Source organism: Actinia tenebrosa, unplaced genomic scaffold, assembly GCF_029948245.1.
Source record: "Actinia tenebrosa isolate PJP-AT-01 unplaced genomic scaffold, QUT_ActTen_1.0 PGA_scaffold2__45_contigs__length_23673736, whole genome shotgun sequence".
In the NCBI taxonomy this organism is placed as follows: Eukaryota; Metazoa; Cnidaria; class Anthozoa; order Actiniaria; family Actiniidae; genus Actinia; species Actinia tenebrosa.
Genome location: NW_028292579.1, coordinates 22,302,189 through 22,317,607, shown reverse-complemented (window position 1 = coordinate 22,317,607; position 15,419 = coordinate 22,302,189). Strand labels below are relative to the sequence as shown.

Sequence of the window (15,419 nt, the reverse complement as noted above, 5' to 3'; positions counted from 1 at the left end):
CCTTGCAAGTAAGACCACGGACGCCGTAGCAGACTCCGCTATCCGACTTGCCACCAAGCTTCTCGGACTTGCGCTGCCCATAGACGACGTGGAGCAACTACAGAAGGACATAAGAGATGACTATGTCATATCCCAAGAACTTAAGATAACCTGCGGGTGGTTGTCTTTGAAGTGCGGTAAGTTAATGGCAGTCGCCTCTGCGGCTTTGCACGTAGCTCAGCACGTCGACTTGAAGGAGGTACTGGTGTCTTGGAAGGACTTCAAGAAGGATAGAGAAGTCGAAAAGGTCTTCCAGGCGGCACTTGCTGAGGTACCTGATCAAGTCGCCTCAAGTACCTAGTTAAGTCATTCGTAAGTACTTAGTCAAGTCACCTCAAGTACCTAGTTAAGTCATTCGTAAGTACTTAGTCAAGTCACCTCAAGTACTTAGTCAAGTCGTTGTCAAGTCATTGTCAAGTCGTTGTCAAGTCGTTGTCAAGTCCTTCAAGTCCCTTAATATAAGATGAGTGGCACCGAAGAACAACCACCCGTAGAAGATACCAAGATTACCAAGGTTAAATCTCCAGGCAGAGTCGCTGCCGGTAAGAAGCTCGCGGAGATGAATAAAAAGAACAAAGCCAAAAAAGAAGAAAAGGCGGAAGAAAAAGAAGAGGAATCCTTTATTAATCCTGGGTACGTCATTGGCGCGTTAGGAGTTGCTATAGCAGCAGGCAGCCTCTACTTACAATGGCGGGCTACGAAGCCAAAAGTAAAGTGGGAGGCCGTGCATGTGCCGCCAACATATCACGCACCTGTGGAACCGGCTGTTAGAAAAAGTAAGATCCCTGAAATGGAGTAGATTTATCACCCCTAGATATTCCTTCTCGCTTTGTAATATAATGTCGACCGCGTTGTTGAAAACTGTTGAAGAAGCAGCTATCATTACTTCCATCGTTGCGGGTATTGGTTGGGTAGGTAAGAAAGTGCTCAAAGAAGACTTTACTGAAGACCCAAGCAAGAGCTTCGCTAATTTTGCTAAGATGACCGCTGCCATTGGCGGGGCTATCATGGTAAAGGATTATCTACGGAAGGAAAAGTACCTACCTAATGTATAATGGTTAGCTTAGTCGCAGGTGGAGTCATTGCAGCTTTAGCATTCACTGGAGCTAATTATGGTGGCCAATATTTAGATAGATTAGTTAGAGGTGATAAAAGCGGAGATTTAGCCACTGAGAGGAAGAGACACGACTTAGCGCTGGAGAAATATCAAAGGGACGTTGCAGCTTGGAATGAAAAAAGACAAGCTTACAGGGATTGGTTGGATAAGAACTACCAAGACAAAATGCAGGCAGACAAGAACTTCGAAAACACAGACTACGCCTTCAAACTTTATGCGCAAGCACACCCCGACTTTAGAATGAAAAAGCCTCAGTTCAAGAATTACTACCAGCCTTCTAAGAAACGAAAAGACAATGAGTTGGTCTTCGTAGGAGTCGCAGGGCTGGCGGGAGGCGTAGCTTTGGCGTATTTAGTCTAAGCTGCGCTTAGCCTCTAGTGGCGCCTTTGGCGCCTAGAATATAATGATCGTCTTTTTGGAAAGCGACAAGAATAACTTTACTACTTATCTGAATCCTCCCATCCGCGCGGAAAGGGTCCGGCTGGTTAGTTGCTCTTTGTACAATTCTTGGTATAATTTAATTAATGGCTTTGTCGTTGTGAATTCCCAAAAGCCAAAGTTGCCAGATTCCCATTACACCCCCATAACACTGGCTAAGGAGCTAGCAAAGCATGGATATACTCTTACCACAGGATTACCCCATGAAATGAAATTCAAGAAAAATAGTGGGAGTGCCAATCTAAAGGGCAGTTCATTGGTAGAACTCCTGGGCCTTACTAGTACCACGATCAATGGTCAACTTGACGTAAAATGGAAAGTCGCATCCTCTTATGAAGTCTATTGCGACTTGGTTCATAGTTACAACAATGGAGAAAAGTCTTCTCTTATGTCCAAGTTTCTACCCAAAGGTAATCCATTTGACCCAGTAGAATACACTCCCATTTCTTTGAGCTATGATTTGTCTAATTTGGTAGAAAGCATAAACATTACCATTAAAGTGGACGGAAAGACGGTGGATTTTAACGGACGCAATATCAATCTTGTTTTGGAATTCATATAATGGGCCGCGTAGAGGACAAACTTAAAAGGATTTACTATGGGCCGGAAGGCTATTGGAGAGGAGCGTCAGCTATCAAGAAACTCGCGACCGCGGCCAGGGTATCAGACGAAACGGCTAAGAACTGGTTGAAAAAACAAACCCTCTGGCAGGTTTATCTTCCCGTGCCTAAGTACATTCCCAGGCCCAGCTTCACCGTAAATACCCCCAATGAAGTTCATCAGGCGGATTTGCTTTTCTTGCCGCACGATAAGGTGAGAAAGAAGACCTATAGGTACGCTTTGACCGTAGTCGATATCGCAAGCAGATACAAGGACGCCGAACCTATAACCAGCAAGGATTCTGGGGAAGTCGCAGAAGCCCTAGGTAGGGTTTATAAGCGCGTCTTGAAATGGCCTAAGCTGCTGCAAGTGGATGCGGGGACGGAGTTTATGGGCGTGGTTACCAAGACCCTGAAAGACCACGACACTAAGATTAGAAGAGCTAAAGCAGAGTACCACAGGGGTCAAAGCATTGTCGAAAGATTCAATAAGACCCTGGCCGAGCGTCTCTTTGGATACCAGTATTGGAAAGAGCTGGAAGATCCCTCCAAACGCAATAGGGAATGGACTCAGAGGCTCCCCCAGGTCGTCGCAGCTTCGAACAACGAGGCGGCCAGGGCTACGGGAATGAAACCCAGGGATGCCATAAAAAAGAAACACGTGGAACACAAGTCCTTCATCAGAAGTTCGAGGGCGGTCTTCCCCCATGAAAAGAAATTAGGTAATGTCACGGTTCGATATCTCTATGAGCCGGGTGAATTAGAAGGAGGATCCAAAAGAGCTACGGATCCTAATTGGTCTTTGGAAACTTACCAGATCCGAAGTGCGATAGCTAAGAAGGGTCAGCCCATCTTGTATTATCTTCATGATGGTCCCACGCGTGGGTTCGTCAAAGAAGAACTGCTTATCGTGTGATGTCCGAATGCTATCGTATGCACTCTGTCATCACACATCCATCGCTTACCGTCAAATGCAGACAGTGACACCTTCTCCTGCGTGACGTTATGTATCTGATGACCATAGCTGCGCAGGCTGTTCATCTTATGCCGCTGTTCCTTGCGTGTTCGTAATACGTTGAGGTAGGACTCGTGCGTAATGTCCTTCTTAACCACATACTTTTTTACGCCTTTAGCTTTCTTTTCTACGCCGTCTAACTTTAGCACGCTGTACATCTTTGGTTTCAGACCCACGTATTCCACGATGGGTTTTCCTAACATTTCGTCTTTCATCTTCCCAATTACCTTCTTATTCTTCGCAGAGTAAAGGAAGTGCTCCTTCGGGTAACCGCTGGTGTCGTACTCGTCTATGTCGGGGAGGCAGTCTTTGTAAACGTCTTCCGTTTGCACTTCTAGAATTAGGGAGTCGGTGTCTGTGTACAGGAGGCGACAGCGGTCTCCGTACTTTGGCTTAAGCTTATCGTAGTAGAACTCGTACATAAGCAGCTTCGATAGATCCAGCACCGTAAAGCCTGTGTAAACGGGCTTGTTTAGTAAGAGGTTTGCCTTTTTCATGTGAATCACGTAGAAGTTCAGCATTTCTACGTATCTAACGAAGCCTGGCTGTGACACGTATGCTTCTGCTTCCTCTTTGGTGCTGACTATTTTTACGCTTACGCGCTTGCGGATGTTCTCCATTGTCTTTCCGAACACGCTGTTGTTCATCAGTTTGAAGAGGTTTTTCTCGAAGTCATTTTTCGCTGCGGTACGCTTTTGCGTGTTAAAGTCAATGTAGGGGCGCATCCAGGGTTCCTGCGTGAATTTTAGGACTCTGTGGATCTTCTCTACGCGCATTCCGTGTCGCACGTAGAACTGCAGGTTGCGGTAATGTACCACATACTTCTTCTTATCCATCAGGTTCATAGTTAGTTTCCTGTACGGTTTGTAACCAGGGCACATTTGCTTTTGCAGCGGACTTAGCTGCTTAAATGGTATCTCTATCGCTTCTGGTGCTAAGGGGAACTCATTGTGTTCGTCGTGCAGGCGCTCTGGGTACTCCAGATCCACTTCTAAGACGTAACCCTTGTCTTCCTCCTTTCCTACCTGCATGTAGAAGTCTATCGGCTTCACTGGATCCCATTCGAAGTCTCTCACAGGTAGGTACTGTGACATTGCCCAACCATAAAGGTTATTCGCATCCAGGTAGTAAATGTATGTGGTTGGTTTCTCTGGGTCGTGCTCTACTAAGGGGTTGTTTGCGCGGGCGTAACGTCGGCTGGGTCCGCATACGCCGCCACGAATACCGTCTTCCATAAACCGATACATGTCGTACTCCGTTAGGAGATCCAACTGCGCATTTGTCTTCTTTAACAAAGCACTCCAGCTGAGCCCAGGAGCCGTGTAGAAATTAGCGGGATCCAATCCGTAATATTCCATAGCCATCTTTCTGAAGCTTTGGAAAACATCTGCAAGCAGCACTACGTCTGAACGTAGGTAGATGTCGTGGTAGTCCCCCATGTTCTCACAGGAGTACTTTTCCCACACGTCTAACGCATGCTGGTACTCCTCATCCTTTATGCCGGACTCGTTTAGGGTGCTGTAGAAGCGATCTTTGGGTGGTAGGGACTCTTTGAATCGATCCCAGGAGTCCATGTATTCGTATGGGTAGACTCCTTTCCTTTCCGCGCCGTATTGACTGGAAATGGGAAAGTTGGTGTTATACTTTACGAGGTTTGCTAAGGAGTCCGCCATAAACTGCTGCGAATCTAAGAACTTTAGCTTACCCACAGTTACGGACATGTAGCGCTCTTTGTTGTTGGGTATGCATTTGACGTCGGAGCCGTCTGTTCCTTGTAGTAGCAAATGGGAGTCGTAACCGCGGAGGTTGTGAAAGAACACGGGTATTTCCATTTCTGGATCTACTTTGAAGTTTATATTGCATTTCCAATGAGCCGCTCCTCTGTATTTACCAGTGATGTGGCAGTGATCCCTAACCTTATCCACATAGAAATCCTCAACGAATGCTTTGTGGCAGTGAATGCAGTGCGTGGAGGGCTTTCCCGGCTTCTCACCTTTCTTAGCATACTTCCCGCATTTAAAATGAGCTTCTCCTAAATACTTTCCATCTTCATCCCACGCTTTCTTGGCTCGTCTTCCAAACTGGAGAAGCGTATGTTGACAAATGTGGCATTTTTTTGCCTTGTTAAAAGCCTCCTGGTTCTCTTTGGTAAATTCCATCTTCTTTGGACGTCTTAATTGTTCTCTTATCTCCCCCTCCTCTTCTCGCAATGCTTCTAGAAACTCATTAGCTGCGTTCTTACCTCGGTAAATCACAGGAGGGTTTGCTTTACCGTCTGATCTGACTACTATGTAACCAAAGGAGCAGATCTCGTGTAATCCTACCTTATTCGTGGCACCACGTTTCTGCTCTTCCTTAGTTATCAACGCTTCGAAGTCTGCATATATCACGTAAGGCACTTGCATCTGCTTTTGATGGTCTGCGTATGAAAGCTCTTTGTTGGTGGGCATCTGGATCCGTTGCGCCACTTCTTCGACTCCGCGGCAGATCTCATCGTGTTTCTTTAGGGTATTTAAGGATGTAAATGACAGCAAGCAGCAGTCACAGAAGTACTTTTTGCCTTTGTGCTTAGTATGTCTGTAGAATAGTCTGCTAATGTGTTTAACCCATGAGTAGTGTCCGCCGTGGTAGAATAAATGTACGCGCTCTCCTTTACTTTTTGACAGAACTAACGGTACTATCGTCTGCTCTCTGACTCCGTAAACGTTAATTGCTAGATCGTTTATTTCCTCAAATATGGGGATGTCTATCAACTGCATGGGAAATTCCACACCATCCCACTCTAAATCATCTGTGGGATACTTACTTGTCCTACAGGGATCCTTCTCTGCTGGATACAGTGCAGACCTGATTGCCCACATAAAGCATCGATTGTCTTCATTCTTCACGTTTACAATAGCCTTCTTCCTTTCTACCCACGTTGGTAGCGGTACGTAACTCCCCCCTCGTATGGGTACGTACCTGGCCATACTTATCTCTATTCCTTCAACCTCCTCTACTGTCCAACCCGATCCTTCTTTCGTGTAGTTAGACAGCGACTCCATTATTGCTTCTAAGGCTTCACTGAGTGACCTATCCAGATTCGTGGATTCTAATATCACTAACGACTTTGATCGCAACATTGCTGTCGTCATTACCTCGTCTTTTGACAAACTTACTTCTACCATTATGCTCGCTTTCAGGGCTCCTAATTCTTCTATACCTTTTCGGAGAGTCCTTTTAACCTTCCTTTCTGACTGACGCCAAAACTGTCTAACGTCAATCTCACCGTTACCGGGTATTGACACCGTGCTGAAGTTGCTTTGGGATTCCATCTATATAATAGGAAATATTTTATACCTAATACCAAGCACTTTTTAGGTCGTCGTAGTCGTACTCACAGTCCTGACAATGCCAAAACAACTTAACCTTAGTCTCAAACTTCTTACCACATCCACAATCATAACTGCTCATACACTTCGTCTTCATTTTCAAATGCTTTTTCAAATCCGCTTCTTTCTTAAAAGTTCTCTTACATTCTTCGCACTCCATATATAGACTAACATATTTGCGCTGTTGCCCCCAACCACACTTGGAGTGGGGATTGTCCGTAGGTGGATTTTTGACACGGGTCTTGCCCGTGTTGAGATTGCGCTGGAACCCCCATTCCCTATACTACTCGGCGTACCCGGGACTCCATTGGTAGCTGTGGTTGCTATTCCTGTCTTGATTTTGCTCAGTCCCATATCGCACAGTTTCGTCGCAACAGATTTCTTGTCAACTAGGACATTTGCTCGCTTGATGTCGCGGTGCACTACTGCAGGTTTCAGTTGATGCAAATAGGTCACTGCTTGACATATTTGTTTGGCAACAAGGACTTTGCCTTGAAGCAGCATTTCTCGATGGCTGTGTGCTTCAGAACTTTTATCACAAAATAAAAATATCTTCTAGGTTAAACCCGTCCACTAATTCTGACACTATGTAAACAGAATTCTTGAGCAGGGACATGGCCATTATTTGGACGATATTGGGATGGCGAAGCATACTGTGTACCTGCACTTCTGCTTCAAAAACAGGTTGCATCCTTTTGGCATTTCGCAATTTTATATGTTTCAATGCAATCGGAGTTCCCGCCCATACACCTTTATATACCACTCCAAAAGAACCTCTTCCAATTTCATCTCTTGAGTTGAAGTCAACATCCTTGATGTCAATGATTGGCAACTTGGAAAGAAGAAGACTAGAATCAGCATCATCGTGAACTTCTTCTATTCTAGGCAAAGGTTTGGATCTCCAAGGCTTAACCGCCACAGAATCTGAGACTTCCGCTTTTCCTTTGCTTTGTACTTCAACCTTGTAATCCCCAGTTGCACCAACCGGAAGGCAACACAAACCATGTCCTTCTTTGATTATTTGATTATTTCTCCATCAAGATACCATTTATAATAGGCAGGGTCTCCATGGCAAGCAGCAACAACACATAGTAAAAGCTTGTTGTCGTCATATCCCCAAACTTCAGAGGGGGGATGGAGAATGATTTCATTTGATGTGTGGTCCATAGGACACTGAGGAAAACTGAAACTTTCTTCAGACACTTCAGACTCTGTATCGGCAAAATTTCTCTTGATATAACAGGTGTTGCCTTTTGTTATCTCAGTTACTGTAAAATTGTTTTCTAAGGGATCGTAGTTATCTAGTTCGGTGTCTTGTGTGAATGGATCATTCAAACACTGTAGGTCGTATCACTGATGTCTATATGAAGATAACGATCGCATGATAACTTCAGAGTATGATGACTCTTTAGTTTCTTCGTATGTGATATCTAAGACATTGCTTTTTACGTCAATGTAGTCGCCTTCTGCACTGTAAACACCATACTTTGGAGTAGAAACGTTGGTCATTGGCTCGTACTCTGACGTTGGCGTTTCTTTCTCATCGCTTTTCTTGTCATCTTGTTGTGGTATTTCAGTCGTCATTAAATATATGCACGAACGACTTGCATAGAGGCCTCGACTACGGAGGTACTCTGGGTAGGTGCATTCCTTTCCCTCAGTGTCGGAAAATTTGTCGACAGGCTCTTGCTCGAAATTGCCAAGTTCAACTTTCATGCTCTTTAAAGGACCGTGTATGGAAGTACCTCCTGGAAAGAACATGCGTTGCCCTTCACTTTTAAGGAACTCTACAGTTATGGCGTTATCATCAGTGTATGTAATTTGACGAATAGAGCCCCCGCCAGTTCTTCTCACTTGCTTGAACCTGGCGCCTTGTGCTCTATGTAGCCATCCTATTCTTATTTTCTTCTGTTTTACTTTGCTTTCGGTCTTTGTGGATGCAGGCTCTTTTTTTTTTTTACATTCTTTCTTTCGTTTCTTATTTTGTCGATGGCTCGCCTTATTTCTTCCTTCCTGTTATCTAAAATAAATAATATTTTCGTGTTATTTTGATTGCAGTCTATTTCTTGGCATAGTTGTGATAATAATAATAATAATGATAATGATGGAAAGTTTATTTCATATTGCCATGTTTTACGCAAACAATTTACGTACAATTGACTACTTGAAAACATACACCTACTTGCAACAACGTTGTCATAGGAAAAAAGAACATTTGTAGTTTAGTGGGATAGGAATAAATTAGGTTGACAAAAGAAGATCACTGAAGCTGAACTCTTTCTTTTGTCTTCAGAGTTCAGCTTCATTGATCTTCTTTTGTCTTTAATTTATTCCTTTCTCACTAAATTACTTATGTTCTTTTTTCTTGTGACGTTTCTGCAAGTAGGTGTATAAACTTTTTGATATGAGACCGTTAAAGGAACTGATAAAATTAATAATAGTAATAATAACTAATAATGAATTTATATTTGTCATATTTTATATTTTATCCCTTTGATACTTGAAGGCCCACCAGGGGTATGATTTACAACCCCCTGTACTCCTTACCAGTTAGTAATTTACACTCAGTGGCGTAGCTAGAACCCAGGAAAAGGAAAAATTTGGGTGGACACCCATAATAAAAAGCTAAAAAATATTGAATTTTCATATTTTTTCTGATACATTCTAACAAAGTTTCTTAAATTGTGGAGGGGGCACTTCTCCCCCCTCCCCTCTCCCCCCTCCCTAGCTACGCTACTGATTTACACAGTTGGTTGATTTGGATTGGCTGGAATGTAATATTTGAACAAAAAAAAAAACTTAGGGGAAAAATGTAAATTAGGTATGTAGTTAGTTTGACAGACAAACAGAGCAAAGGGGAGAGAAATTAAAGAGGTAACGGGGGGTTCTAACTCTTTTGATAATTCAAACCACAATGTAGATTTAAACTACACTAGTGATCTCGAACCGTGTTTTATAGTCCTGTTAAGTCAGGTGGATGAATGTAGATGTTTTTTTCCCATATCATTAGTGATCTTCCTACAATGTTTCATTGGGGTATCAACAAGATGCATCTACCTAACTGAATAGACCATGGTCATTGGATGAAAAACTCCTGAATTATTAATGTGTTTGAGAATTGTAGTTACATGCATTTTGGCATAGGTTTTTATCTACAGGAGTAGCGGATGGGGAGGGAATAGCCAAAAATGACATATTCTGATCATCTTTGGCCACCCCATGAAAAATGGCAGTAGTTTTTAAAAATTCTTACTCAATAAGATAGGAAATTTAAAAATTAATAACAAAGCTGGTGAATCCAAAATAAATAATTAAATATAATCTAATAATAGTAACAGCTTGATTTTTGTCATATGAGAGCAACCATATAAAGCTATGTTGTAGCTTGCAAAGAACATTTGTGAGGTTATGTACTATATTTGTCAGATAATGTGTCTAGGATGAACAAAAAGGGGAATTGTTTTTCAAATCTCTGTAGCAGCCTGTAGATAAAGGTTAGCTTGAGGCTAATGTTTTTTGTTAAGCTAGTGTTATATTGTGCCATTTTAATGAGTTAATGATTTCTAGTCCATACCTTGTATTGGAGAGTTGACTTGAGAATCATTATTTCTTGGCAATATCATGGCTCGCAGCATTGCTGTCTCTCCGATAGCCAAACCCATTGCCTCAAACTGGTGATCGGTCACCATCCTTAATGCCTTAACACTGTGCACCTGGTATAATATAAATTGATGATGTCATTAAGAAACTGATCAGTCATTTAGAGATTTGCTTAAAAGAAAATCCAGGAGGCAGGTGTATATATAGTATATATCATCTTAGATTTATACTTTATATATTTAACTTTTTTATCATATTGTATTTTTTCTGTCAATGCTTCTGAAAAGAAAATAAAGTGTGTATGTATATATGTGTGTAAAAGGTCAAACAAAAAATCTTAGGAAATTAGGGGAGGTGGTCAGGTGTGAAGAAAGGACGGAAAATATTATTATAGTTTTCTAAGTTCTTCCTTTTTACATTTGAGAACAAAGTATTATTATCATTTTGCCAGAAATGTGGAAATCTCTAAGCAAAGAGAGGGGGGATTGAAACACAACAAGAATTACTTAAATTTCCAAAAATTATGCTATGCCCTGTTATTTGTGACCATAATTTCAAAATTGCACATTATGACATGTGGTACTCATTTTATTCTCAATAAATGTGTTCTTCAGCCTTTCCAAATTGGCTGTTTCCAGTACCTGATATAGCTAGAAATTATTAAAAGTGACTGGTTAATGGGTGTCTCTTTAATGGCTACTCTAAAGGTGGCTTTTTCATTATCTAATACCAAACCAACATTTAAAGTATGCATGCTAGTAACCACCCAGTACAGGCACCAAGTAATGAAGTAGGTTATAAAGGGAAAATGTGCAAATAACTTTAGATTAATCATGCATGCATGTTGGGTTACCTGTGGTGCAGCTTCTCAATAATGTCAAACCTATAATCTGTACCATAGTGACCTCCCTTAACTTTTACATTTAGGTTTATTAATACCAAGATTACATCGTTGAGGTTCATATCAAAAAAAAACGAAGGCCCGTTATTAGAGGAAGTTCGACAAACAACGGACTACCCTGCACGGTAGAACCCTTGATCCTAGTAAAACTATGCCCGACTATTTGGTGTCGTTTGAAGTTGGAGTCTTACAAAAATTACAAAATAAACGATAAATAGTTAAATTTAAATAGAAAAAAATTGGAGACCTTACAGTTGTTACTTTTAAGCATAAATAAATAAATAAATCTCATCTCGTGTTTCATCTCTGACGCCATCTTGACAGCAAGCACAGAAACACAGGGAGACCACGCAATCATGTTTAAACTATTAAATTTGAAGTATGAAGTGTGAAGTGTGAAGTGTGAAGTGTGAAGTGTGAAGTGTGAAGTGTGAAGTGTGAAGTGCGAAGTGTGAAGTGTGAAGTGTGAAGTGTGAAGTGTGAAGTGTGAAGTCCCCCCAGAGCTTCCGTAAATATAGGCCTTTTTAGAGTTCAATAATTTACAACATTTACTCTTGATCACTAATTTTAACAAAACTGCCGTTTGCTATTTCTTTATCAGCCACAAAAACAGACTTTCATATCTTATCAAAGTTTTTAGGAGTTTTAGATATAGAAGGTATTCTAACTGCTTGATTTTTCTTAGATTATAATGTGTTTACCAAGAGTTCAATTTCATAAATCACTGTATTTGACTTCTATACTCTACACTATATTTGAAATCTGGTTGTCGGTAAGATGATGGGAAGGTGTCGGTAAGTGGCCGGCCAACTGCTTGCCGACACCTTATCCTACAGTGGGGATTGATCACAATAGCCAAAAATGATATATTAGGCTCTATAGCTTCTGCAAAACAACAACATATAAGGCATGATGAATGAAAGATGTTTGTACCTACTGTAAGCTAGACCATAATGCATCATCCTCGTTATCTCAGAAAAAGTCTATTAATCCTAATCATCCTTTCAGAATTAGCCGCTTTTAAAGACCCATTGCCACTTACCGTGATGCACCGCGGTCACAGATGAATTTCGTGGTCCATGAAATTCAAAGATTCATATATTGAATAATAACTTCATATTAAATCCTTTTCCGACATAGCACTAAGGCACAATAACTATTCATTAACATTCTTTTACGGCCTTAGGGACTATCTAAGAGTTTATTCAAAATGTTGGAATTGTTTTTTCAGTGGTGACACGATTCAAAATGTAAACAAATTGTGATGCATCACGGTAAGTGGTAATTGAAAATAGATTCAAGGACCACACTTATTAACCAAGATTTTTCAAATTTCCTTTTCTAGACTAAATTTCATAAAGCACAGTTCATAAAATATAATTGAAATCTGATGGCTTGAAGTCACACTGAGCTACGTTTTGATACTGCATAGGTATGTGAATCTCTTGACTCTTGATTTTCAGTTCCCATGCCTTGACAAGAGACATTGATGTTGTAGAGATGGCAAAAGCAGCTGAGTTCTTCCAGTCTGATGGAGTTGTCATAACTGGTATCTCTACAGGATCCCCAGCAAGCTACAAGGAGATGTTAGCAGTACATGAGGCAGTGTCTGTGCCAATAATAATAGGATCTGGGGTGGATATCAGTAATGTGGACCAATATCTAAGTGCTAATGCCATGATAATAGGGTCGCATTTCAAGGAAGATGGCCATTGGTCCAAACCTGTCAGTTTTGACAGGGTCAAGAGCTTCATGGCCAAGGTGGAAAGAATGAGAAAGTAGATAAGTTATTATATAATAGCTGTTTGCTGTTTCAGATGCATCATTGTATACTAGGAATGTATCAAAAATATAAATATTTATATTAGATGGCATACTTAAAATACCAGTATCAAATGACTGGTTTTCCAAGAAAATAACCTAAAATACATCATTTTTTAAAGAACTATTCTTATACTCTTGACATTATTTTTGTCTTCATACATTTTAGTATTTATTGAGATAGGCACCTATCTGAACCCAAGCTAGACCAGATTATTAATCAGATTCACTATCTTGGTAAAAATTAATGTAGAGAGCTTTGAACCAAAGAATTATGCTATTGTTTGAATCTGGGTGTAAACGAAATACCAATGTCTATTTGATTGTGCCCAGCTACAAGAAAACAATCTTAGGGTAACATTTAAAATAACACTTTTTATTATATAGAATAAGTTATTATATATTAGTGAGTATATATCTACTATTATAAATACATACTGAAAACTACTTACCCGTAAATTTTATGACATTACACTTAGTACTAATAATATATTCTTCAATTTTTATCAGATAATTTTTTATTTATTGATTGAGTTTTAAATTTTTTTCCAAGATCTTGGAATTATTTATCTTAGGGTTTTAGAAGCCAGCAATACTTGACTTTAAACATAAAAATAATATTTAATAAGTAACATATTTAATAATTAATTTTTTTCTTACAATCAAAATGTTTAGTAAGGGGGATTGCAGTGGAAATTAAAAACATCAGCCTTTGGCTATGTCTTTCCTGTTATAACCTGCTTATCAAAGAAAAGTATCTATGTAAAAGTATAATATATGCATCTGGGAAAGGGAATTTATGGCAGAAAAGATATAGAAGTAATTTACGAATCAGAAGGTTCGGATAGGGAAAATCTGTTTTTAGCAATTTTGTTCCTGATTAACTATTCATTATCCCATGAACGCAAGGATGATGTACAGTACACCTTGCCATGGGCAGATATAGAAAATACAGTATCCTCACACAGGCAGTCACGAGCCATCACAGAACTGCAATGATTAAGACAACGGTTGTGACAGGGAAATCAAGCAACAGGCTACCATCAATCAAATAAATTGTTCAGTACCTTTTTACATTACTCTGATCGATGGCAATGTATTTCCTGACATTGCAACTGTTGTCTTGATCAGCACATAGCGATGAAAACAGTGAAGATAAATTGCACTAAGAAAAGAATAAACGGTAAGACTGTCATCATGCAAGAGCTAAATGCTGTACAATTCACTTTACTCAATAGAGTGCAATAGCATGGTAGTATTAGAGTGCATACAATATATCTGTGTAAAAGTTAACTAACAAAATTGTATTGTACGAATTAATATTGGTGCAAAGTTTTGTAGGTCTACGATCTACTGAACTTACTTGTGCAAATCTGCAATTTTTTATAATGTTTTTAACGGATATATTATATGCACTCTACGGTTTCAGTAAGTGCATTTTTTAATATATAAACTATAAATTTGATGAAATATTTATATTCTTGGTAAAGCATGCAGAAGAGAATAAAATTTTGGGGAATAAAAATGTATGATAAGTTTTAGTGTTCTGGTTTTGTGGAGAGACATTCACTCAGGATAAGTGTTTGCCATTAATGCTAAGTGCTTCAATAACCAATTGTTAAATCCGTTTTTCACCAATCTATATTTGACCCGAGCACGCGCATTCCAAACCACTTATCATGATGGGAAAATAATAAGTACCGTTAAGACAATTTAATAGTCAAAATGACAATTCTTAAATAATTACTTCTTAACTCTAGAAACTGGCCTATTTAAAAGTTTCCGAATCCGCGGTGCGTTAGCAATATTTTGCGTCTAGGATTGGCCACGCCCTTCTTAACTTACAGTGCGAACCGAGCAAAAATAGATAACGAGAGAAACCGATACCCCAACATAAAGAATTATTACATTTCAAGTAAAATTGCACCACAGACCCTCAGTAGTAATATAATATCGGATGTTTTTAGATTTACTGAATAATTTTTACATACGTGTTGAAGTCGAACGTTGACATTAAAAATTAAACGGATATTCATTTTGCGATGTTTTTCACGGCCCGGTTAGAAACAATCGACGACTACAGCTTTCATTGGTTACTGGATACGTACATTAGTACGATTACGAGTCATTTAAATACCGGTGGATAAATATATGGCTTTTCATTCGGCCTGGTAAATCATAAGCCATATTACCGGACGCGTACGGAAGTTAAGATACTCGGCTTCTTTACAGTTATATCTTTCAGCATACTCTTTTAGCTTCATTTGAAGGCCAATTTTTCCTGTATATAAAGTACCGTGAATTGATATCGTAGTGGATGGGCACCAGACCTTGGAAGTACCACACATTTTTTTTCCGCATTAAATTATTCAAAGGCCAATTATGCAATCCAGTATGTTAGGAAATTTATAGACCCACAGCCAACCAATGTGTTATATTTAGAGGAGAGAAAATCAAATAACATTACATAATAAATGCCGACAGCAGGGTTATTGACACAGGCCGGACACAGGTGGAA

General features: G+C 40.0%; 2 protein-coding genes and 1 long non-coding RNA gene across 3 annotated transcripts in view; 1 reads left to right on the top strand and 2 right to left on the bottom strand.

Annotated features, from left to right (window-relative positions):
• Positions 1 to 14,426, top strand: part of LOC116300682 (uncharacterized protein F13E9.13, mitochondrial-like) — a 47,697-nt gene extending 33,271 nt beyond the window's left edge. The window contains exon 5 of the mRNA XM_089034410.1: positions 12,544 to 14,426. Within this exon, the coding sequence (XP_088890536.1) occupies positions 12,544 to 12,862 (319 nt within the window). The 3' untranslated portion in view covers positions 12,863 to 14,426. The remainder of the gene's footprint in view (positions 1 to 12,543) is intronic.
• On the bottom strand, positions 7,897 to 10,286 carry LOC148909619 (uncharacterized). Its single transcript, XM_089033625.1, has 2 exons — positions 10,154 to 10,286; positions 7,897 to 8,525 (listed from the first exon to the last, which is right to left on the bottom strand). The coding sequence occupies exons 1-2, from the start codon at positions 10,266 to 10,268 to the stop codon at positions 7,930 to 7,932; spliced, it is 711 nt and encodes a 236-aa protein (XP_088889751.1). The 5' UTR covers positions 10,269 to 10,286; the 3' UTR covers positions 7,897 to 7,929.
• LOC148909618 (uncharacterized) lies at positions 12,542 to 15,237 on the bottom strand. Its single transcript, XR_016120516.1, has 3 exons — positions 14,893 to 15,237; positions 13,969 to 14,066; positions 12,542 to 12,654 (listed from the first exon to the last, which is right to left on the bottom strand). It is a non-coding gene; the product is annotated as an uncharacterized LOC148909618 (long non-coding RNA).
• Positions 15,238 to 15,419: the final 182 nt, after the last annotated feature.

Excerpts from the sequence above, each read along its gene's own strand:
- LOC148909619 (XM_089033625.1), bottom strand. The coding sequence starts at position 10,268 with ATGGTGACCGATCACCAGTTTGAGGCAATGGGTTTGGCTATCGGAGAG. Across the intron at positions 8,526-10,153 it reads AGTCAACTCTCCAATACAAG|AGCCTGCATCCACAAAGACC; the intron begins GTATGGACTAGA and ends AAAAAAAAAAAG.